Source organism: Corella eumyota, chromosome 5 (genome assembly GCF_963082875.1).
Source record: "Corella eumyota chromosome 5, kaCorEumy4.1, whole genome shotgun sequence".
NCBI lineage: Eukaryota > Metazoa > Chordata > Ascidiacea > Phlebobranchia > Corellidae > Corella > Corella eumyota.
This window is the reverse complement of record NC_137494.1, coordinates 11999570-12025497: the sequence shown is the minus strand read 5'-3', so window position 1 is coordinate 12025497 and position 25928 is coordinate 11999570. Positions and strand designations below refer to the sequence as shown.

Below are 25928 nucleotides of genomic sequence, written 5' to 3'. Positions count from 1 at the left end.
TATATATATATATATATATCCCACATTTTAATATGATTTATAATTTCTTAAAAATGGTTTATACAAAAAACTTTAAGCTTTTAATACCTAGATGTTACTGTTTACTTTGTTTAAATTATATTAAACTGCTATAGCCCCAAATGATTTGAAAACATAAAGCGTTAATTTATGTTTAGAGCTTTGATAATTCTTTTAATAGTGAAAATGCTCCTGCTACTTCTTATAGATCAAATGATGATTCGAAATCTTTTCAGGTATTTCTTACTTTATAATAGCAAAAACTACATACTTTTAGCTCATAACAATATTTTTTGAATTTTTTAGAATAGTCTTGGTTCTACTCAAAAGTATGAGGTAAGAGTATGTGAAAATAAAATTTAAAAGCAATTGTCCTACATCTTTTCTAAAACATTTTGTAGAAACTACAGCAATTTTTTATATTACTATTTTAGGCTGAAAGTTTTGAGTTTCTGTCTGATTATAGCTTACCGATTACAAAGGTTTGGCCAAAAATATCTATTTATTATTTGACTTATGATATATTTATTTATTTTCTTTTAAAATTTTTTTAATTAGAATCTGTTTCGCTAAAAACCTTAGAGTCTATTAAAAGGTAAATAGTATTTGCCTGTGAATGCTATAATTTGTACCTAACATGCAATTTTGTTTTTCAGGAAAGATCAAGAAATAATAATTTAACCGATGAAGGCGAACAGGTTGTTGTAACTTTTTAAATGGAATTTTTTAACAAATCTAGATAAGTTTTTGACCAACAATTAGCTTATTTACACTACTATCAATGTAATAAAATGTAAACACTAAACAAAATAATATATCTAGTAAAAAGGTAATCATTAAAAAAATTTAAACAAGTTGTATAAATTATCAAATATTTTTCTAGAGCTTTGGTTCTGACAATTCTGATTTTGACTCTGAATCATTTTCTTTTAAGTACAAAAATGAAATAAAAGAAAATTTATCTTGTATGTGTTCAATGTACGAATATGTGCTTACAAATGGACAAGTTAAAATGATTGCTGGTGACCTAATGAAAACTCATCATATATCCAAAGGTTATTTTTTATAAAATTGTTTATTATACTATTTTTTTACAATATCGAACTTCAGTCAGACGTGGAATTAATTTTTTTTGTTTTGACGAAGGTTGACTAAACTGCAAACACAATGTCTGCTATTAAGCGTTAAAGTTTTTGCACAATCTATTGTTAAATTTAAATTTTTGATATATATATTAGTTTACATTCATTTAAAATCTTTTGTTTGAAGGTCAAATAGTAATAAATAAACTTATTTGATTAAAAAGTATATATATTTTTTAAATACAAATAAAATTATCTTTAAAATTATAAAAAATATTATTAACATTGTCAAATTTTAAATTAAAGGGTTTTTTCTTATTAATGAAATGTATAATCAACTTTTCACTTTTGTATGACACAGCTCAATACGACAAACATTTCCATAAAATTGAAACTAAAACTACTTCAACTTTATTTTCAAAACTTATCACCTGTTTAACGCGAAATGCACAAGATGACTGGAAACAGGACTTTTTGAGAGCCCTGCAGAAACTTAGTAGACAATAGTTTTTATTTTTAAATTGATGAATAGAAAAATATAACGAATTTCAGTGTTACTGTTTTAAAATTAATATTTTTCTTAATTGCCTATCAACTAATTTAATTATATTAATGTGTTAGATTACAGGGAGCTTTATGAAATCTCCAAGAAGATATTGATCTTGCACAAAGATAGTCAAGTGTTAAGAAAATTGCTTAACAATTGGAAATTGATTGAAGAAAATAAATATGATGTTTTAGAAATGGTTGCACAAAAGTACCTTTTGAATGCAAATGTAGCTTTTAATAGGTATAATTTTTTAATTTCCCTTTTTTTTAATATGTATAGTCTTTTAAAAATCTTTACTTTATTTTATTTAACACTATTTATTCATTTAGCACAATTTTGTTATTTAAATTACCTTTTTATTATAAATGCAATATTAAACATTTAGTTAAATTTTAAATATAGTGAAATAAAAAAGAGAGGCTGGTTTTTATGGATTCTCGACACAGTAAAAAATGATAGAAAAAGTTCACTTTCTCAGTTCAACAGAGATGTTAATAGCGTTGTCAATGTTGAAACTCAATCTGTGAGTAATTTAAACTATAACATATATTTAATGCAAGTATCTCAGGTATTTGTACAATTTATACAAACAATACAAAGTTAGGCCCATACAAAAAGTTTTTTTTGTATAATTGTAAAGGTACAGTTGTTTGTAAAGTTATTGCTACACTTTAAATGGGAAGGTTTTTATCCTTTGTTTGAAAGAAGTTTTTTTTGAAAGAAGTTTTTTCATGTTTAACTTTACCAGAAATGTAATTGTCAGCTAAACTATAAAAGCTCTTGGTGCTAGGTACATTTATTTGAATAAAAGCTTAGTTGTTTAATTAGTGATAAGCTTTTGATCATGTAAACGTTTTTTTTTTTTCTTGTTGTCGGTTTGATAGTTACCCTTTTTTTAAATTTATTAATACCTGTTACATAATATTATTATTATTATTATTATTTAAAGTATTTATGCAACTATTTTAGGTTTTAATTTATAGCTATCAATGTAAAGTAACATTTTTTTTCTTGAATTTAATATTTTTTTTGTCTTTTCTACTTTTTTAAAAGAATGAAGCAACCTACCAAAAAGCTGTTCCAGTCATTTGTCCTGCATTAACTCAGCCAGATTCACCTGTAATCAATTCTGCAACTGTAAGTTTACTTGTTTGATATAATAGATCAAGGTGTTTAAAGTTTTTAAGGTATTTAGTATTGTTCAAAATTACTGCATAAATTATGTTGTCAACATTTGTAAAGAGGAGAACAAGTGAAGATCAACGACCACAAATTCATTTGAAAGAAAAACGAAATATTTTTCAGTCCAAAGTAGGATTTTCTTGTAGTATCACAATTTTTTGAGATGTGGTTAAATTATGTTAAAATATAAACAAAATTAAAATAAAACATTTTTATGCTATTTTTTGAAAGCCTAATTGACCTTAAAATGCATTTTTTTACATTTTCATTTTTCTAGAATAACATAATTGATGTCAAAAAACAGTTGAAACACCTTAAACTAGCAAAGGAATGTTGTGAAAAAAATATTTTCGACAATAAAGTATTTGCTGCATTTATTTTTATATAAGGCTTTATATTAACATTTTTTTTAAAGTTTTTTTATTGTTATAAAATTGTTAGCCAATACTAAAAATAATAAACATATAAAATACTTTTATTTTAAAAAAATGTCTTAAGACTGTTGGAGATGAGTTAGAAAAAAAATATGAAGCGTTGGAGCAAACACTTAAATTATTTAAGGATGATAAAGATTATGAAGCCACCACTAGGGTTTAAAAATTAATTTATATTACTTTAATGTAGTTAGTTATAACTTTTTTTAATTTCTGTAAAAACTTCAATATAAATAATTGTGTTATAGAAAAAACTTAATAATATAAAGGAGGAAATGGAAAAATGTAACAATAAGGGTCATCAGGAAAGAAAAGACATGCAAAACATAGATGTAATTTTTTTACTAATTCAACAAGTAGTAAATATGATTATTTAACTTATTTTGGTTTAAGTGTAAACCAAAATTTGCACAGACTATTTGTTTTCGATTGGTTTAGATATTTAACTTTTATTTTTATATTTAGGCTGAAACGAAACGGCTAAATGATAAACTAATTGAGTTAGAAGAGGAAATTAAACTGTTTTCACAGACCTTGCAATCTTCAAAAATTAAGGTACTAATATTAAGTTTATAATTTAAGCATTTTTTTATTTTTTGAAATCTAAATACAAATTTCTACAATATTTTTTTTGTTAAAAATTTTTAAATAAATTTGCATTATATAAAAAAAATTAATGAATCTTTATTTAAAAAAAAAGTTTTAAATTAAAATAGTAGATGTGATATTTTTTTAGGAAAAAGTTGATCAAATGCAGCAACAGTTAAACTTGCATAAAATTGCTAAAATTGAAAAACATCCGATTAGTGAAGAACCAAATATTACTCCTGGTAACTGTATTAGTTGCACCTATCATAGCATTTCTTTATTACATATTGTTTTTCTATACACTTGTCTACTCTTGTAATAGTAATACTTCATGCTTTTTCACGTTAAATTGTTAGTTTATTTTATATGTTACATACAATTTTTTTTTTTGTTTAATCATTTTTAATGTTTAATTTTTAGTTACAACAGATGTACGCAAAATTGTTACAAATTTCGATGATACATACAAACCAGGTAAATAGAAAAAAATTTTTAACCTTAAATCATGTATTGTTATTAAATTTTATTTTATAATACTATAAATGGAAAAAATAAGATCAATACCTAAATTATTACATTTATGTTGTTTCTTAGGGGAATATTCAGTCGAATTTGCTGCTGTATTATTTTCACCCCTACCCAACGATTATAAATTAAAATTATATGATGTACAGGAACGAAAATTTTATTTTCTGGACTTTTGCTCTTTGTAAGTTTTTTTTAAATGAACATAGACTCTTCAACCTTATTGGACAATTTTTTTTTTTTAGGCGGCAGCATTACAGGCTTAAAAAGCAATACAAAATAACTCGAGAATTGTGTTTGTACAAGTATTGTATAGTAATTGAAAATGAAGAAATATGGGAAAATCTTCCGCATTTTTTTCCTCACAAAGGAATATGCAATAGAGAACTTACAATAAATGAAAGTAAATATTAATTCACTTTTTTATAATAATATGCAGTTTTAGACCCTTTTTTGGAATGTTTTATATGAATAAAATTATCTGTGATGCTTTAATTAACAATATTTCTAAACTTAACCAATGAAAGGACAACAATTTTGTTTCCATAATTTTAAAAACATGTTAAACTTTTTTAAACACTCTTTACTATGATCTGTTTTTAGATTGTATAACTTTTGACGTTATACAACTTAATTACTTGGACTTCAAACACTATGAGAATAATCTTCAAAAATCTTTTCCCAAGTTTTTACCATCCTTTAATGTTATTAAACTCGGCAAGGAAGAAAACAAAATTCCAATAAACCATTTTAGAACAGTATTAGTAAACTGGATTAATGTTGTTCAACGGGGTATGGTGGTACAACAAGAAAAAAACTATGATCTTATTAAAGTTTCCTGTGTTAAGTCCAAAGTAATTATAACTTCTTTTTAGTATTAGCTAAGTTATTGTGGATAGTGTATAAAAACCTAAACTTAAATTTCGTTATGTAAAGCATATTTTGTGTAAAAAAGGCAATTATTTTAACTGTAAAATGTGGTGATTTATTGCAGGATAGCTGTTTACAAGACTATATTAACTGTATGAGTAATACAATGTCCAAGGAACCATCAACAGATTCAAATAAAAGAAGAGTTATTGGCATATTATTACTGTTGTATGTTATGGAGGGGCGTAATATTTCATACAGTAACAAATTTACAAAAGGTAAAATTTGTAATTACTTCAGCTTGCACGATCTGGATGAAAAGTCCCAGGATGAACTGTATTTGAATTTGAATACTATTTTAAAAGAATGGCCATACAAGAAAAAGTATTTTATTTTTTTTTGAAATTTAACAGTATAGTAATTAGTTTATACAGCAATTTTAACAACACTATTTAAGTTTTTTAACTAAACTAATTTGCATTTATTTAGGTATCACTATAACCCAATTGTTCTGTTTGAAAAAATTCTTAAAAATCTACATGAGGTACCAGAAATAATTCTTACCCTTCCACTTTACAACCTCATTCAGAAAGCATATGCAGTGTTAAAAGCCAAAGAATATTCTAGAAGTGGATTTTGCTTCATTAAAAACAACTATGAAAATCAGAAGTATTTTTTTAATTACTTTTTAATTTACAAAATGTCTGTTTTTAAATTAATTTATGTTGTAATATTTTTACATAGTTCAAGTAATGAAATCAAAAGTCTTGCTGGTTATGCATTTATTTGTATTTTGTAGAGCTGTCGTAGAACTAGGTCAAAAAGTATGTCTATTGGTTCAACAATTTCCCTTTTTAAAAACTGAATATCTAAATATGTTATCTCTGGATTCGATAACAACTATTTTGCATGAAAATTCTTTATTAAAGAAAGTTTTTGATGGTCAAGGCTTCTTTAAGAAGTTTGAGTATATGTGGGAAGCCCTTTCCGACACCAAGTCACCAGAGGTTAAAAATGATTAAAATTTATTTTTATTTGTTTTCATTTTAATTAAAAATTAAAAGGTATTATACAAACTTATAAAATAATGGTGCATTACCCAACTCTGTCTTAAAGTTAGTATATACTAGATGTTTTTTATGGTTACATTGGGAAATTTATTACCAACAAATACTTTTTGATAATTAAATATTCAACTTTGGATTTTAGAAAATCTCAAATGAAACATTTCTTAGAATTACAAATTATTTGATAATTTGTTTGGATAAGGACCGAGAATACAACAAAACTAAAGAAAGGTTCATAAGTGTTTATTAGTATATTTAAAATAACTGTCTTGTTTTAAAATATTACTTGGTTTTATTTTAGTGATTCTTCTAGCAATTCAGTCACTCTTCTGGACTACATGCTTCGCATGAAATTGGTTATAAAGAATCTATTGCAATTTATAAAATCCAATAAAGGAGATCTTAAGTTTCTTTCTCTTACTCTCGACTTGCTGGATGGTCTATTTAAAACTACATTATATAATATTGAGGTGTTGTTTAATAAATAAATCTTGCATTTAACAAACCATTTTAATACCTTAAATAGTACAATTTTTTCTAATTGAAAAATGTTGTTTGTAAACTAATTTACAGGAATCTAAAAATATCAACAACACAAGAAAATTGGCTGAATCAATGAAGGATTTATTTGATTATTTAATGGCCAGTTTTGAAGATACATTTAATAATTATTCTTTTTATACCAACATTGATGAATATGTTGTTAATGTAAGTTTTGTTTTGGCTAATTTTTATTTTGGATCTCTTAAAATAAAGTATCAAATTGGTGTCTTTTCTTTAGCTCTGGAGTATAATAGTGACTCGAGATTGGTGCAAACAAGATTTTACAGAAAAATGGAATTTAAATATGACAAACTACATTATGAAGTCTATTTCCTTGGTATATTACAACTTTTAGTATAACTTATAGATCTAAACATTATATTTAAAAAAAAAGAGTTTAATTATATAAATTTTAGCACTAGTTTTCAAAAAGCTGGGAACCAGTTTTCAAAAACATTTTTTTAAATTGAATAGTCTAGTTTAAAAACAGTCAAATGTACTTAGAAGTTTTATATTATAGTCAAATTCATACAAACATCTTGCCAAAACATGACATACGTTTTTATTAATAAATTAAGATAAACAATTTTTTAACAAAAACGGAATTTTTTTTGATATAGAACATTTATTTTTTTTATATTTCTTGTTCTTTTAATTTATAAAGAATTTTTTAACATTGTTTTTTTTTTATAGAAGTACCAGTATGACTTTGGTGATTTGCTTGATTTTTTTGCGAATTGTTTGGAAGTATTTAAGCCGAATGAAAAAGTTTATCGATGTTTTTCAGATGTAATTAACACACGTTTTTCCGAGGAACTCCAAAAGGTATTTAATTTGTTTTCTAAAGTATATTTGTATTTTTTATTAAAAATTGATTACATTTAAGGGAAAGATTGGATTTTTACCGAAGTTGACCAATGCTCATACTTCAACTATCACTTTAAGTTGCCAAAAACTTTTTTGTAAACAATGGGAGAATGTAAAATCAACCAAACAAATAAATGAAACTGCTATATTTAAACTTATTTCAAATTGGAAACCAGCTTCGACAATACTGAACATTCTAAGTTAGTTACTTTAAAAAAATTTTAATAAATATTTCAATGAACCTTTTATTTATAACTTTGTTTAATTTTTTGGTGTAGTTTTGCCATCTGTGCAACAAAAACTTGAACCAGAAACTACTACCAATTTGTTAGAAGTTGCCGATGATCTAACTAACTTACAGAAGAAGATATGTGTTGGAGAAATATCTGTTGCTAATTTAAAATTAATCAATGAATTCAATCAAATTTTTGTTGATGTTATTTATACAATGGTGAATATTTTCACTTAAAAATACTATAAATTTGAATATATATAAATCTAATATATTTTTTCAATACTGTAGACTGTATACCAATCAGGGTCGTCTGTTGACTTACCATGTAGCAGTTTTAAAGACACTGTTAACTTAAGAATGAAGGAATTAAATTTATTTTATCAAGCCAAAGACAGTCTTCAAAGTTTTCTTTCTATTTGCAACTTTATTGAAAAGCGTATGTATTGTATTAAACTTTTAAAAAACTAAAATTTACCCTATAAATAAATCTTTACAGAGTTCCCAACAAGGGTGGAAACAGAATTAATTCAAAAAAAACTTTCTGAAAACTTTCATAGTTTTAACATAAACGAGTTAGTTTGTTGTAGTAATGATTCAAAAGTTAGTCCTGTGGTTCACTTCTTTAACATTCCTGAACAATATCAAGTTATTATATTTCGTTTGTGGAAAACAAAGGTCATAAAAATGATTTAAAACATTTTAGGCATACCAATAAAAATATATTTTAGTATTAAAATTTGGTATAATAAAAGCAGTTGTTTATAAATGGATATTTTAACCAAATGAAATATATTTTTAGGCAAATGAAAGTCAAACAGTCAAAAATGTTTTAAAACAAGCTAAAAACTGGAATGGTGTTGTGTTAAACTTTGAAGACGTAATTAACAATATTTGGAAACCCACATTGCATACTATTACTGAGCATGTTAAAAGTATACAGAGAGGTACTTCAATATGATCTTGATTTTGGCATTAGTTATATTATTTTTTTTGTGTAAAGTTATATAAGTTTTAATTAAAGATATTTATTAAAATTTTTTGTTTTTTAGATTTGTTTTCTTTTCAATCAATGATCAATATTTTTGAAGATGTCGACACTTTTGAAAAAGTAAAGGCAGAGTTAAAGACTCTTCTTTTTATTTATTGTGAAGAGACTTTTGAAAAAACTACTTTTTCTCAAAACAAATTTGATAAAATAGAGATGTTTTTTCACTTAAACAACAAATTGCAAGCTGCCAAAATCCTAAACAGATTAAAAGATACTCTCATTTTAAATGGAAGTTTTAATGATTTGGGCAAAATTTTGGTATGGTAAAACTTTTTTTCTTTTTTTTTTATAAAAAATATGTCTTATGCTTGTTCTATAACTATGTTGGGAAAAAAGATAACATTTTGTTTTAAAGCAATAAGTTATTTGTTGCATCTCTTAATAATCACATTTTAAAAATATATTAATTTTTTAGAACCTCAGACCAGAAAATTACAATTTAAATTCAAATAAAAAGGATATTGATATTTTAAAAATATTAGATGATTTTCCAGTTGGCATGACGAAAGCCTTGAAAACTTTTTTAAAAGGAAAAGATCTTTTAAAATGGCTAAAAGACAACATTGAAGGTACAAACTAAATTTTTTTTTTCTATTTTAACAATTCATTTTTAATGTAAAACTCTAATCTAACCCAACTTTTGTTTTTAGATGTGGGTAACTTTAACACAATGACTACCCTAGCAATAGAAATAGCTAGCAAGGTTGATATGCAAGTTGACAAGGAAATCGATTTGGAAATTGATATGGAAGTTGATAGTGTTTCTTGTTTAAGTTCTGCAGTAATGGCTTTTGCACCCATAATCTTTGAATTGACCAAAAACGCAGGTTTAGGCGAACTAATTAAAGCTTGCATTGCTGCATGGGCTAACCTCAAAGATGATCATACACTTTTGGATAAATGGGTAAAGTTTTTTTTTTTCAATTTTGGATAATTTTGTTTGTGTTTAAAGGTAAATTATTTTTAATTTTTAAATATAAATTATTTCAATTTGGTTTCGGTTTTAATTTTAAGATTTCTACAAACAAGAAGTTGGGTTGGATTAAGGGCATAAAAGCTAGGCATAGTCCAAACAATGATTCATTTCTTACAAGAACTAAAGACATCAATCAATATGGAGTTTACTTTATTGGTGGTGATAAAGATTTAATTACTACTACAGAAAACTCTATGAAATTAAAGTTTAATAAAAAATTAGAAACTGAAAATAATCTTCAAGGTATGCAAAAATCATTGTTTTTTTTATTTCAAATAATATTTTATTTACAGATTTTTTTTATTTTATTTATGTAAAGACATGTCATTAAGTGACTTGAGGGATTTTCAATCACGATTAATGCTTATTGCTGGGGAGGAAGAGAAAGGAAAAGAAGACATAGAAGAGTTTATCAGAATGCTTTCAGCTGTTGAAAATCTTACAAAAGCCTATGTTAAACTGAAGTCTACTGGTTGTTTACTGTTTCAAAATTGGAGTGCAACTGTTTTGTATGTATTTCTTAATTTTTTTAATGGTAATTGATCAATATAACTTTTAATAAGATTTATAGTAACATATTTTTTCGATGTTTTTGTTTCTGTATTTATTTGCACTGTTTTTAGTTGTTCAAAATTCCGAGTTGACAAACAGCAAACTGTATCTGTTTGTTTTGACTCTGAAAGCCCAGCCATAACATCAATCGAAGATCCACTGACAAAACTTTATCAATTAACTGATCATCTAAAAACTGCATATGAAAGGTATGGTTTATAATTAAACGAAATTTAAAAGAGCTAATCGTTTTTAGATTTTATTATTAGCTTTTTATTTTATGATTGTAAAGTGTTTAAATATGTTAATTTTGAATGGCTATAAATATTTTAAAACAATTTGTAATAAATCTTTAACATATTAAAATTGAAGCAAGGTTTTAGTATTAATTATTATATTTAGATAAAGAAAAATACCTAGGTTGTTGTTACTTTGTACTGGTATCTCTTCTCATTAAATAAATTTTTTAGGTGGATGACATATTTAGACGATAAGAGGACAGAGCATTACTATTTAAACCACTTTAACACACAGCAACTTACATATTTGTGCAATCAATTAGCCACATGCAAAGAAACTGGATTTTTGTCAGATCAAGCTCATGTATTGTTGTCTTCTGTAAAAAAGAATTTAGACTTTGATGAAGTTATTTTAACATTAGATGAGGTAACCCAGATTCGGGATATTGATGACATGGAAGAGGATATTATTGAACCTGATGGTAAAAATATTTAAATAAGACATTTGTAATTGAAATTAAACAAATTATATTTAAAAAATGTTGTTGAAAAAGGAATTAATTTTTTTCTATTATTAACGTTTTTTATATAAATTATTTTTGTGCTTAACAATAAAAATACATTTTTTTTCTGACAGAAAATAAAAAGCTGACATTAGGTGAAAAAAAGCGCAAGGAAGTTAGATCTTTAATTCAAGATGGTATAGAAGAAAATCTTGCAAAAGCTTCTGTGCAAAAAGATTTAGAAAACAGTTTTCTGGTGTCAATTGATTTGGCAAATGAACCAGATAAAGTTAAAGAACTTGCAATGGAATTTGATCAAGAAGAAGGTTGGTTTTATAAATTACACAAAAAATTGATAAATTTCAAAAAAAAATTAAACTTTGTACAATTACGGTATTTATTTTTAAAATGGCATACTTAAATTTAAAGCAAAATTTAATACATTTAAATATCATTTTTTGTAACTAAACTAATTAGATACTGTAAAGATTATTATATTTTAGTTCCAATTTAATTTGAATAGCCCAAAATTATTGGCAATACATTTCTTTTAAAATTTATTTTAAATTTATTAAAATTTATTAAATTTATTTTAACTTAATATAAATGTAGCCTAACATAAGTAAACCTATGTTATGTAATTTTATATTATTTATAATTTTTTTTCAAATAATAGAACTATAAATTATTATAAAATTTTTTGAAAACATAAGTTTTTATTTTATCAACTTATATATACAGAATTTCAGTCCAAAACTAGTAAGTTTTTAAAACGAAATATTAAAAATGATTGTATTGATCTTTCTTTAACGGAAGTTGTTCGACGAATTCACTTGGATTATGAAGAGGATGATTTTGGATCTATAATTAATACTATATATCAAAGATATTTACATAACACAGCAGTAAGTTTAAATTGAATATACTATCCTCTAGGTGTGTTAAATAATATAATGCAATATAATTTAAAGTAAATGTTTTAATAGATCACGTCGATAAAAGATTTTGTTAGTCTGGAGCATTTAGGAAGGTTTTTAACTATTTTAAGTAACACAGTTACGCCCGAGCGAATGGTAAAAAGGTGCTGGCCTGATCATTTTAACACAGGGAAACCTAACTTGGTGATTTGTGCAGAATCTGTTATAACAAAAATTATATTGTCAGTTTATTGTTATTCACCCGAATGTGAATTACCTTCTACAATGGAGGTTTTAGTGTGTACAGAAAACACATCAACAGAAGATGCTGAGTTATTGTTTAGGAGAGCTATGTGCTCTGGTGACAATAGCGGTAAATTTTTTGCATTAAAGTCTAAGTTCTTATGCATTAATAAAGATTTTATAAAATCTTATTTCATGATAATATTTTCAGTTATTTGTTTTAACGTAAGTTAACTGTTAACTTAAAAATAAACTTTTTTAGATGGAAACATATTTTGTCTTGCATGGGCAAATCAGCTTAAATTTGATGTTGCGCTTAAAACAGAAAAAGTTTTTCAACAACTTTTACAAAGCAGTAAAAAAAATAGTAATTATAAGTTAATTATAATTACAACATCCCCACAACATTACACAACTTCTTGCTTTGACCAAGTTGGTTTTTTACCACTTTTTTGTTTTTAATTTGTGATTTTTATCAAATTTAATATTTTTAATTTAATCAAAATTTATTTTTTAAATTTTTTGTTTAGTACCAAATTGATAACTCTTTTCTAAAAACTGAAAAGGATATTAAAAATTACTTGAATAAACATCTTTCAGCCAAAAATGTAAAGGAAAGTGCATCTTGTGTAGATCCCGATCTAAGTGTTGTACGGGTTGTCACTTCTGAAGCTGCTGGAAATGGTTTAAAATTAAATTTAATATTTTATTGTTTGCATTTAATAAAAAGGAAGATTTTAATTCGTTAATTTTTTTTATATTTTTGGGGGGAATTTCAAAAAGTATTCAGTTTAACATACGCCTAAAAATTTTACTTTACCCACAGGAAAATCTCTTTATATAAAGCGACGTTTCGACTCCCTCAAGAATAACAAATTTCCCTGTAATTATTCTGTGATTCGCTTTCTTGAGAAGTCGGTTAATTTAGATGATGTGTTAAACAGTTTTCCTCTTCTGAATGATGATATAAAAAACTCTGAGCCACATTTTGTACATCTTGATATTACTCCATCGGTACATTTGATTAAAAATGTTTTTAAATATTTATTGTACTTATTTATGATGAAAAATAAGTAAGTAATCTAAAATATTTCCTAAACCTTAAGTCTTACAATATCCATAGTATTGCATATAGTTTATCAAATTTGTTTCTTTATGTATTAAATATTTTTTTCTTTGTAGGTTCAAAATGGAATGTATCCATTTTTGTTTAATCTTATTTTTCTTGGATCAGTTCAAAATAGCAGGGGTTTTGTTTGGAAAAGGGAACTGCAACATTTTTATGCTTTTGAATATACAATCCCAAAATCCAAGGTATGTTTAATTTTAAAACAAAAAAAATGTTTTTATTATTATAACTTCTTGTTTATAAAACCTACTTTTAATTTAAACTGTTTAAATGTGTTATTTTGCAATCTGTATTTGTTGTTAGGATTTCTTAAACTTTGGTCGAATTTTACATCTTTTGCCCAACATCTGTTGTTTGTCACCACAAACAGTTAAACAAAAATTAGAAGACGAATCCCAAATATCACTGAATGAAAATCTTATTGATGAAATTATGCTTAAAAGTGAAGTTTATCAAAGACCATACCAATATCTTTTGAAGTATAGCAAAGATGAGCAACTTAATTTTTTTACTTACACAGATCCAATTGTTAATGCATTAGAATGTCTTGAAGTCCTTCTTAAATATTGTAATATTGATAATCCTTCCTGGGCAGAGCTTGGCCATTTTACAAAATTTCTTAATGTGCAGTTGTCTGATTGTGAAAAATCAGAGTTTTGTAATTCAAAATTAGCTGGAGGAGAAAGTGGGTTGGATGATTTTAAAAAGTTTGTTGTACGTTTTATGATACGAATGTCTCAGGATTTTTCCACTTCTACTAAAGTGTACCCGATACAAAAAGATAAATTTGAAGACAATTATGAGCTTCACCAACTGAAACGATCATGGGAAAGTAACCCTCATCCCTATTTATTTTTTAATAATGACAGAGTTTCAATGTCCTTTGTTCATTTTTATATTAATGACCAGGGTGATCTGTGTCATCCTAAAACAATGCATATAATTGAAAAAAAGGTTATGGATTTGCCATTAATTTGTGGTTTACTATCCCAGAGAGTTGAATTACAACAAGATTTTGATCTTATATCAAGAGAAGAAAAAATTCAAACTCTTTGCCAAGTTTTTGGGGTTCAAACTCTTTTTGATCCAGACCCAACTTATGAGCTTACAACTGACAATGTTTTAAAAATGCTAGCCATTCACATGAGGTTTAGATGTTGCATTCCTGTTATTATCATGGGGGAAACAGGGTGTGGAAAAACAAGAATGGTTGAGTTTATGTGCAGCTTAAAAGCAGAACAACAAAAAGTTAAAAATATGGTTATAGTTAAAGTGCATGGTGGAATTACAGTCGCTTTAATTCAAAAAAAGGTTGACGAAGCTATAGCATTGGCAAAAACTAATAAGGAAAAATATGGCGTTGAAACAATTTTGTTTTTAGATGAAGCTAACACAACAGAAGCTATTTATGCTATTAAAGAAGTTGTTTGTGATGGAAGTGTTCAAGGAAAGGAGTTTAAGGATGTTGGTTTAAATATTATTGCTGCTTGCAATCCTTACAGAAAACATTCAGAGAAGGTCATTAAAAACATGGAAAAGGCTGGTTTAGGTTTTCACATTCAAGCCGAAAATACTAAGGACAAATTTGCTGGCATTCCAATAAGACATCTTGTTTATCGTGTCATTTCTCTTCCCTCAAGCATGTTGCATTTAGTTTGGGACTTTGGTCAACTAAGTAATGAAGCTGAAAGTATTTACATAAAACAAATGGTTTCAAAATTGCAAAAGGAAATAACTTTGTTGTCAAATGTGCCAGACTTAGAGGCTAATATTGAAAATGTAATAACTAAAGCCTTATTGTCGTCCCAAAAATACATGAAAAGTCTTGATGACTTATCAAGTTTTGTAAGTTTGAGAGATGTTGAAAGAACAATTCAGAGCTATAAATGGTTTTATGAACATTTAGAATTTCTCAACCCTTACATAGATAAGACAAAAAAAGAAATTGATGGAAAAAACAAACCTCGAATCACTGTTGATTTTATCATTAGGAATGTGCTATCATGCTACTGTAGAAAACAGAAAAAGGTATAGACAAGAAATATCACAAGCTATTTCAAATGATTCTGTAAAAATAACTGAGGAAGAATTTTTAAATGAAATAATTGCCTGTCAAAATGTTTTTATTAGTGCAGTGGAGTTAGAAAACAACATCGCACCAAATGAAGCTTTAAAAGAAAATGTTTTTATGATTACTGCTTGTGTTGAGATGAGAATTCCATTATTTCTAGTTGGAAAACCTGGAAGCTCAAAATCCTTAGCAAAAACAGTGGTGACAGATGCCATGAGGGGTCAAACATCCAGTCATGAATTGTTTAAGCAGTTAAAAAAAATTCAAGTTCTGTCATTTCAATGTAGTAATTTATCAGATGCGGTTGGAATTGAAACCGTATTTAGTCAATGTGTTCGATTACAAAAACAACAAACCCATTTAAATAAATATGTTGCTGTTGTTATTCTAGATGAAATTGGTTTAGCTGAAGACGCTCCTAAAATGCCCCTAAAGGTCTTACATCCTTTGCTGGAAACTGGATCTACACATTTAAGTAACCTTGAGACTGAAGATTTTAATAAAGTTGGTTTTGTTGGTATTTCAAACTGGTCTTTAGATCCTGCAAAAATGAATCGTGGAATTTTTGTAACCAGAGGTAAACCTTCCAAAGAAGATTTACAAAAAACAGCCAAAGGCATTTTTAAATCTGAAGAACGGACTATTAAACTTGTTAAAGAAATTATCACATCTGTTACAAATGCTTATCTTGAAATTTATGAAAATCAAGAAAGGGAATTCTTTGGATTACGAGATTATTATGCTTTGTTAAAAATGATATATGCTTTGATTACCGAAAAAAAAGAAATTAAGCATTATAGTGAAATTGGTAGATTAGTTTTGCGCAACTTTAGTGGATACGAAACTGATACATTAAAAGTTTTTAGAACACATTTATCAAAAAATTTTGAGTGCACATACAACATTAACATATCAGTTATTGATTTAATAAAGGAAAACTTAGAAAGTGAAAGTCGATTTTTGCTCTTATTGACTAACCATTACGCTGCTATTAGTCTTCTTGATACAGTGGTGGAGAATGATTATGTTGTCATTTTTGGGTCAAGTTTTCCATCTGATAAAGACTACACAGAAGTGTGCAGAAATATTAATCGCATTAAAATATGCATGGAATCTGGTAAACTTGTTGTTCTATTAAACTTAAGAGATCTTTATGAATCATTGTATGATGCACTTAACCAACATTACATTACTTTTGCCGGACAAAGGTATATAGATTTGGGCTTAGGTGGTCATCGGGTAAAATGTAGAATTTCAAACAATTTTAGGCTTATTGTCATTGAAGAGAAAGAAGTCGTTTACAATGAATATCCAATACCGCTTATAAATCGTTTGGAAAAACATATTTTTGATATGAGCAGTGTACTAACTGAAAAACAAGGGAGCATAGTTGATAAACTTAAAGAGTGGGTTAACAAATTTTCTGAAGTACAAGTTTTCTTCAAAAGAAAACAATTTTTTAAGGAAGACACGTTTATTGGCTATCACAAGGACACTGTTGCATCTGTACTTCTAAAATCAGTTAAAGCGGAACTTAAACATGCAGAGATTAATGAAACAATTGAATTTGAAAATTCTTTAAAGTTTGTTTTACTTCAGTGTGTTTCATATGATGGACTTTGTCGACTTACCAAATCAAAGTTACCAGAGGTTGAAATTAGTGATTTACAACATATTTACTTTAATTGTCAGAAACATGACAATCTTGTTAATCTGTTAAAGAGTGAACTGTACAAGAAAGTCATTTCAAATAACTACTTGTCTGTTTTTGAAATAACTTCGTTTTCTCACATTCTAAGTGAACTTGATCGAAAAAACCTAGAATCTTTGTTAGAGTTGCCAAATAACAGTATTAAATTAATTAATTTACAACAAATTCAAACTGAACAAAAATACTCTAGAGACCTTAACGAGTTCTTCTCTTTTGCAGTTAAAATGGGAGATAAACCACACTTAAACAATCAAACCCCTTATGTTTTATTTATTCAATGTGCAAATGCTCAAGAAAATGGTGACCTAATACCTTGTGCAAAACATTTAGCACTTAATACTATTAAAAAGGTAAAAGAAAAAGTTCCAAAATATACTTCCAGGATTATAGTTTGTTTTTTGTTTACTTTGGAGAGAAAATTTGATATCAGTCAAGAAAGAAAATTGTTTACAACATTTCATAGTCAAGCTTGCACTTCAATTTTTGTTGATGAACTTCAAACATCAAATAAGTACATTAAGTCTATCGATTTCTTGCTAAAATACCCAATTTCTGAGGTAATTTCTGATAGTTTAAATTCAATTAAAAAAAAAGATGTGGGCAAATTAGATTTAAAGGCTTTAATAAAACAATGTTCTACAGAGGCTGTTAGTAAATTAGTTAATAATACCAAAAACTTGGAACACAATACTGTTCAAATTTTTGCCAATGCTTGCTTTAGTGAGACTGGTGACTCCAAACAGTTTTTTGAGATCATGTTACAAAGAGTTGCTTTGCTATTTAAAGAGAAAGAAGAAACTTTAGATTTAAAGGCTGAATGGGTTGTTGAAGAAGCTTGCTCTCCACAGACATTACAAGAAGGTGGAACTTTTGCCAACACTCTTTGGATAAGGTTAAGAAAATTTACTGCTAGTTTATTGGCAAAAATTATAAGTGTAATAGATGTTGATAACAACCTTCACTTTTTTGAGACAAAGGATAATCCTTTACTAAAATTTTGGTTAGCATTTTTCAAATCTGAGGATTGTTGTAAAATTCGATGGGAAACCACCTTAATTGAAACTGAATTTATTGTTAAAAATATAAACAATTTTGACAACAAGTTTCCGTTCAGCAGAATGATTTTAGAGTTTTTAGCTAGGCAATGGTCACTTGCCTCGGTAGGTCAAATGAATGATATTCATGGTAAAAGCGATTTGTTTACGGAAAGAATTAAAAAAACATGTCTTTATGAATTTCTTGAAAAACAGGAGCTTTGTAATGAAATAAATTGTATTCCATTTTTTGTTCATGATTTGGTTTATTTTTATTACAATCCACAAACTGAAAGCAGCAAACATAAACAAGAGTATCAAGCAGTTCAGGACTCATTACTAATGTTTTTTGAAGTGAATCAAGGTGCAAAGAAAAGTCCTCAAAATCCTTTTATTGAAATATATGTGTTATTTATGAAAAATCAAACTAAGTCTCTTTATTTCTCTCAAGTCGTAGCTTCTTGTGATGAAATTTTAACCCAAAAAGACAATTGGGTTAAGGAACAAAAACTCAATTTAAGTTTCCTTCTACATGCTTCTGCTTTCTGCAGTCTGGTTTCTTACATTGATGAACAGTTTAAAAAGTTAGATGAAGTAGATTCTTTAGAGTTGTGGAAGTCTCAAGTAATTATTGCAAAGCAAGTTTCCGACAAAGTTCTTGCAACTAATCAAGTGTCAGAAGAAATCCAAAAAAACTGGAAAAAGATAGTATTTGTTGAACTTTTTATTGATCAACTTATACCAACATCAAATGTCAATGTACATCATTATTTGTCAGTTTTAATGAAATTTGGTCAGAAGGTATGGACAGGAGCTGAGCGAATCAAGGATTTTTCCAGCAAATATTTTTTTAAGAACATTACAAATATACTGCAGACATGTGAAAAAGACATTCAGCTAAAAATATTATGCAACTGGAAAAATGTAAGGTGTGTGGCTTGCAAGGTGGAAAAATTAAACATGCCTGTACAATTACCATGTAAACATTTTGTATGTAAGGAATGTATTCCTTTATGTAACATAAAATGGGATTGCCCAACTTGTAGAAACCCTGTTGTCAATCATGAGAATCTAAAACCAATGAACCTAAATAAAGAACAAAAAAAAGAATTTAAACATTTTAAAAATTGTTGTATAAGCTTTTTTTTTGAATATCTATCCACTTTTTGCTTCCCTATTAATTACGGCCAAAAATTAGATTTTAAACCAGTGGATCAAGACGTGTTCAAAAGTTTAGAAGATCTTGTCATAGGTGACACAAGGACACGAAATATCTCACCTCTGCAAAGTAATTTTGATAAACGCCCTACAGCTAGATCTGTTGTTCTTCAATTTTTACTTCGTTGCAAGCCAGAGCAGGTAGAAAAAACCCTTAATAACTACTTTAAGTCTGTGGGAACCATCCTTTGTGATAAAACGGTTTTAATGGGAATTTATATTCAATGCATCCAAGACAAACTTTACAATGATCAAAAAGTTAGGGGTGATGTTATTCAAAATACAACGAATGCAGAGTCGACTTTTAATATATTTCAGCAATGCGAAAAGATGTTTAAAAACATAAATGATTTTAACCAAGTTGAACATCTTAACTTGTGTGGAAATTTGCAATTTGTAGCAAGAGAATGTCTTAAATATATTTTGGAATTAAAACAAAGTAAGCAGAAGGGCCAAAAAGATGAAAATGTGAAAAATTTACTTCACAGCATTCTAATGTTTTGCAAAAAAGAAAACTGTGTTACTCTTAAGCAATATATTATCAAATATATGTGCCGTCGTTATGGCATTGGAGAATTCGATTACTTTTTAAATAACGACGCGTATAAAGACTGTCTTGTACCTGAAAACTTAGTACCGGCTGAAGATGCTAGTGATTCAAAATTTTATCAACAATTTGATCTATTTGCATTAGCTGGTAAAGTCTACTTACCAGCAAAGTCTTTGTTTTTAAGCATTGCATCCAAAGAAGACCTTTCAGGATTATTACCTAAATTTTTGGATTTGAAGAAGGAATCTAATGATGCAGATCTACAAATTTTTTTGGCTTTATCTTTGTGGTTAGCACATAGTCATATCAACAACAAAATTAAACAAAAAGTTAAAGTTGATTTTATTTCAGTAATGCCAAACACCAAAATTGATAAAAATATCTACACTTTTTTGGACAAAATTTCTAAGAATAAACTAGCAGTTTATAAGCCTCTTAATGCCACTCCAATTGAACAATATAAAGTAGTTGAGTTACTTTCAGTCGCAGCAATTGCTTTTCACCACGAAAATGGGATACCAAAGTTTTTTTCACAGATTATTCTAAATTCTAAACAAATTTCAAATTTATTTCTTCCTACTATGCCACTTGCAACTGTTTTTGAGATTGGGGAAGAGTTTTTCGAAGAGAATGAAAAATTTGAAATGGCTCCAAAGCCATTTTTATGTCCAAATAACCATGTTTACTTTATCGGAGATTGTACAAAACCAAATGAACAAGGAATCTGTCCGGAGTGTAAATGTAAAATTGGTGGATCTAAGTATAATGTACTTGAGAAAGGAAACCAAGTTGCAATTATCAAAGAAGCTTCACAGGCTGGATACTTGTTGGGTGATTCAACTGAAAGAAGTGCAGTGGTTCCTTGGCGTAAATTGACCAAGTTATCAGTTAGCGCAATAAGAATTTGTTTGCATGCTGCATTGTTACTAAGCACGGAAAAAAACAACTTAAGCAGGTTTGCTTATTATACTTTTGTGACATCCTAAAATTCAATTGTTTAATATTTTTTGTACTAAATTTTTACCATTTACTTTGGCTGCATTATTTAAAAATAGCTCAATTAGCTTCTATATTTTTAATGTTTTTCAGAATTTTGAAAATAGAAGGTGGCCAAATGGAAGTCATTCCATTTCTTTTAAAACATTTAGTTAGAGACTTAGACGATCTTAAAGACTTGTTAGGAAAAAGTTTGGATGATGCTTTAATTATTGTACATTCTATTTTTCACAAAATTCGTCTATTTCAGGTAATTAGTTTATTATTATTTTGCAATGATTTGATAGAATAATTATACATACCATTATAACAGGCAGAGCCTTCACAAAATTTTTCACTGACGACAATAAAAAACAGAGTGATTTGGGAGGAAATATTTCAAAAAATCTTTCTTTCAGAAATATTTAAAAACTCAGATATGATTATTCAGGAAGGTCAGTCAATTTTAATTAAAGCGGGAAAAGCTTCAAAAGAACCCTTGCAAAGGTAATATTTACTTAAAACAGATAAATTAAATATGCCATGTGATATATAGTAAGCATATTTACATGAAAGAATTATATATACCTTTTTTATAATATTCTTTATTCTTAACGTGATTTTTTTAACAAGTAACTACAAAAAGTTGGGTAATCGGTTTAATAACTAATTTACAACCCTAGTTATAAGGCCTAACAAAAGTTTGTCTTATTAAAATCTTACACAGAGGTTAAGCAAAGTTTTTCACTATTTTGTATAATATTAGGTTAGTTTATGAATTAAATGAGGAAGTGCAAATACCAGATATGGTGCCATGGAATCATCCTAACTTTTGGCGGTACAGAGTCCATATTGATCTGCACCATCTTCGACAAAAATTAGAATCTTTAGATGCCACAACTAATGGTAATTAGTTATTAAACTTTATGTGAACATTAGTATAGTAAATTTTTGTTATTTTTATTTACAGAAGGCATTATTTTGAAATCATTATTGGAGATAGAAAACCTAAAGTATGTTCAGTATATAAAGAAAATAGTATATGTACAATCAGCTTTGATAGCAAGGTAAAGTGTTATTGTTTTTGATTAATATCTCTTAGTTTATGTTAAAGTGTTTCATTTACCTTTTAATTATTTCTGACCAGATATACTCATAAAATTGACATGGCTGATGCGGACAGGATATGTCTTCAAGAGTTTTTGAATGAGGATGATAATTTATTGGATGATGATTTGGATACCTATATTTTTATTTGGAACCAGGTTAATTATTGTTTCAAAGCTTTTAGCAGAAATAAATACTAATTTTTGCAAATTATTTATATAATAACAAACATATAAATAATGTACAGATACATCATGCAGTTGGCAAATCAAACAAGTATAATACAGATCAAGATTACTTTGAACAGAAAATGACCTTTGACAGTCCATTATCAATGTGTTTACCAAATACAAAGGGAATAGGTTGCTGTGGTCTTGTTTTGTTGGAATATTTAAAAACATTCAGAATAAATTTTTGGAAAAATGTCAAAAGCTAATTGTCCCCACACCAAGGTATTTACACAGTTTTGCCAAACATTTTACTACACATAACATTAATTCTTTGACTATAATACCATGCAATATTTTTAAAATGATTTTTTATACTTGCTGATATAACCAATGTATGTAACTAGTTTAAATTTGTAAATTAATCATAACGTTGTTTAATCTTATTGCAATATAGATTTGAGGTGTGTGATCTGATAAAAGTTGGAAAAGAAAACTTAATTTGTATTGAAGAAGAGAGGGATTTAATGCCACTTGTATTGACTAACGCTCAATATGAAGCTACTGCTGAAAAAAATGGAGTCACTGATATTACATATAACTTAGGATTACTTGAAAAAAATGTTAGTTGAGATGATTTTTTAGTTTTTGTTTAATGTTGTCCATATACTTTCTTAAACTAAGATATTCAGAAATATTACTAATTTTTGTTAACGCTTTATTAAATTTATGGTAGGTTGTGGAGAAATTCATTTTAAGAAAGGTTATCATTGATCTGAATGTGAGTAGATTTGGACTATAAATAATTTAGTTGCGCAAATTATATGCTGCTTGACTACGATACTCTAAATGGTTCAGCACAGTTTTTAAAGATCCACTCTTTTTAAAATAAAACATGATCGATAACTACAAGTATTACTCATGGTTTAAAGATATAAGTAGAATAAAACAATATGTTTAGAGCGTATATAAAAGTAAAACAATATGTTTAGAGCATTCCTAAGATGAAGTATCCACAAGAAATGAGATTATATCAAGAATGTGAACTGATAAGACGAGACCCAAACCTAAAGCAGGTGGACTCATTATTTTAACCAATGCTTTATTTTTTTGCCTACAAATGAGTATTCCAAAAATAGTATAGTTTATCTATATCAAACTTGTTTACGAATTTATTTTTATATTTATATTTTAAAGGTGTCATTGCCAACAAGGGAGTGTACTATCATAGACGAACATGCCTTAAACGGCAGGACTGCAGATGTTTGTGAAGCTGTCAGAACTTTAACATTAGTGATGCAATTCCTTGCAAAGGTTAAAAAAAGTTAATTTGTTTTGATTTAGGGTTTTGCTGAATTTAAATTTTAGTTTTATAAATTTATTAATAATAAGTAATATTATTCATTATTAATTGTAAAAGTTTTAAATTTAGAAAAATAAACTTGTTTTAAACTTTTACTTTATTTGTAAGATGCCTATTGTTGTTTACTTTATAAAATATCAATTGTGAGTTTAGTTTTTAAAATTCGTTAGATTGGTGGCAAACCAACCCAGAGAATTTGCAATTTTGCCGAGAACATTATGATTCCAGTCGACGAAGCAAACAATACACTCATCCCAAAATCTGCTCAGATTCAACATTGTTTGTCATTGTTTGAACGACTTTCTTGGCACAGATCTCTTCGTCTGTTTAAAAATGGCCAGAATCCCTTTGAAAACATTATGGAAGAGGGTAATTTATATATTTCCCATTAATTAACATCTTCAAAATTAGTTTAGAGAAAATTTAAATATTTGCATTTAGATGAGGTTATAGACTGTGAAGAATTAAAGAATGAATTGTGGCAAAAATTCAATGTAATAAACATACAAGTGTTGCAATTTGAGCTTAATGCCTTACTTATAATGGGTCCAGAATTAAATAATTCTGCGAGGTATTTATTAATATAACATTTTAGAACACTTTAATAATAAAAAAAGGTTAAGTTTAATACAGATTTTTTTAGTAGTTGTTGGTTCGTTTTTTAGACAATCAGTTGGTGAAATATCGTCTAACTAATAAATCTGGATATTATTTTTTTGTTATTTTTTTAGGTTGTCTACATATCTTGAGGAATACCTTAGTTGTAAAAACTCAGATTACTCTTGGTGTAAAAAGATACCACCTGAAATACTATGTAAACATGCTGTTGATGTGGTTAGGTTATCAATACGATTTCAAGAAAAGCTTTAACTTGATTCAATTTTGTACATATTTAAAAAAAAATATTAACCGAACAAATATTTATCAGTCTGAAAAACTTATGAGAAATCAAATTATGTATATAAATGTATATACCAATTATGAAAGGGCAACTTATTAAAATCTGAAACAGACCCTGCGTTAAAGGACAAATTCGACGCCCATAAGGCAAATAGACACACAAAATTAAATCGTTGTTTTATTAAGCATAGTTCTATTTGTACCATTAAGTTATAAAGTGTAATGAGTAAAAAAATTGCAATGTAGTTTTCATGATATAGTGACCTAGAAAACTATTTTTCTTAACTTAATTATAACTAAGTAACTCTATGTTTATTAATCAAAATTTAAACATCGGTATTACGTATTTAAACTTTATTCAAATGTATATCATGATATTATTAACTTGAAAATAGGTTAAAAAATAATTTTTATTTGTGTAATATATTCAAATGCTTGTTTGTTTATTAAAACAAAGATCAATGTTAATCTTTCAAATTTTTAATATTTGTATACTATGATATCAATAAACTTAAAATTGGATTTTGGTTTCTTTATTATATTAACGTGCTTACTTTTTGTATTAAAAATTATTAATTATTTTAAATACATTGTATTTGCTTCATTTGTTCATACTAGTTAAATAACCGGCAGCGTGGTGTATGTAAGAACACTTGCTACACCACCATAAGGTCGTGGGTTCAATCCCCACTGTACTCGTGCTGTAGCGCTTTTGGGTAAGTCGTTATAAACGGTACAAGCTCCTGCTGCGCCAGCACTTAATTAGCAGCATAATTACCTAGAAATTATAATCTATATAATATCCAAAACTGCTAAAGGCAACTAAAGACTAAGTTCGAAGTAACTGATGTTATTCTATGTTTTGGGTGCGCATTTGACCGTTCCACATCAAGGATAAATATATATACAAAAAAACGCTAAGAATTTAAATACAAAATATGAGTGTGTGTCACAAATCGGTTACAAATATTGAATTCTCCGACGTTCGCGCGATTTTAAAATGTCCGTAAAGATTGTAGAAACTATCTTACAATAAGTAAATAAATACAGACAAGATCAGTTCGGTTACGGACAAAAAGTTTGCGTAAAAGTTGCGGCCAAGTTGTCTGTCTGTGTGTCAGTGTTATTCTAACTGCGTGTCTGTCTTTTGCACTCTGACAATTAGACAAACAATTAGCCTGTCTGATCAAGATTAAGAAAATGTCATTTTTTTACTTAATTTTATTTGTTTACCCTTGGCCCATTTTTTTAGATAGAATTTTAA

At 27.2% G+C, this 25928-nt stretch overlaps 1 protein-coding gene across 1 annotated transcript in view; it reads left to right on the top strand.

Annotated features, from left to right (window-relative positions):
• The window catches only part of LOC145753503 (E3 ubiquitin-protein ligase rnf213-alpha-like), a 28758-nt gene extending 3763 nt beyond the window's left edge, over positions 1–24995 (top strand). Inside the window, 62 exon segments of the mRNA XM_082569907.1 lie at positions 177–254; positions 325–354; positions 453–500; positions 675–716; positions 902–1073; positions 1462–1596; positions 1722–1890; positions 2053–2173; positions 2704–2787; positions 2893–2961; positions 3110–3193; positions 3331–3423; positions 3515–3598; positions 3732–3821; positions 4003–4096; positions 4275–4328; positions 4449–4563; positions 4625–4782; positions 4983–5233; positions 5374–5633; positions 5739–5918; positions 6049–6256; positions 6459–6547; positions 6618–6786; positions 6890–7024; positions 7098–7196; positions 7553–7684; positions 7746–7926; positions 8005–8177; positions 8250–8397; positions 8458–8636; positions 8761–8905; positions 9011–9267; positions 9425–9578; positions 9660–9913; positions 10024–10228; positions 10305–10494; positions 10609–10746; positions 11008–11258; positions 11414–11605; positions 12021–12184; positions 12266–12569; positions 12702–12871; positions 12970–13123; positions 13266–13453; positions 13622–13753; positions 13872–15499; positions 15501–21107; positions 21242–21398; positions 21462–21634; positions 21894–22033; positions 22098–22194; positions 22275–22392; positions 22482–22626; positions 22629–22686; positions 22859–23024; positions 23138–23182; positions 23394–23477; positions 23599–23715; positions 23935–24133; positions 24206–24335; positions 24496–24995. Of these exon segments, the coding sequence (XP_082426033.1) occupies positions 177–254; positions 325–354; positions 453–500; positions 675–716; positions 902–1073; positions 1462–1596; positions 1722–1890; positions 2053–2173; positions 2704–2787; positions 2893–2961; positions 3110–3193; positions 3331–3423; positions 3515–3598; positions 3732–3821; positions 4003–4096; positions 4275–4328; positions 4449–4563; positions 4625–4782; positions 4983–5233; positions 5374–5633; positions 5739–5918; positions 6049–6256; positions 6459–6547; positions 6618–6786; positions 6890–7024; positions 7098–7196; positions 7553–7684; positions 7746–7926; positions 8005–8177; positions 8250–8397; positions 8458–8636; positions 8761–8905; positions 9011–9267; positions 9425–9578; positions 9660–9913; positions 10024–10228; positions 10305–10494; positions 10609–10746; positions 11008–11258; positions 11414–11605; positions 12021–12184; positions 12266–12569; positions 12702–12871; positions 12970–13123; positions 13266–13453; positions 13622–13753; positions 13872–15499; positions 15501–21107; positions 21242–21398; positions 21462–21634; positions 21894–22033; positions 22098–22194; positions 22275–22392; positions 22482–22626; positions 22629–22686; positions 22859–23024; positions 23138–23182; positions 23394–23477; positions 23599–23715; positions 23935–24133; positions 24206–24335; positions 24496–24634 (15825 nt within the window). The 3' untranslated portion in view covers positions 24635–24995.
• Positions 24996–25928: the final 933 nt, after the last annotated feature.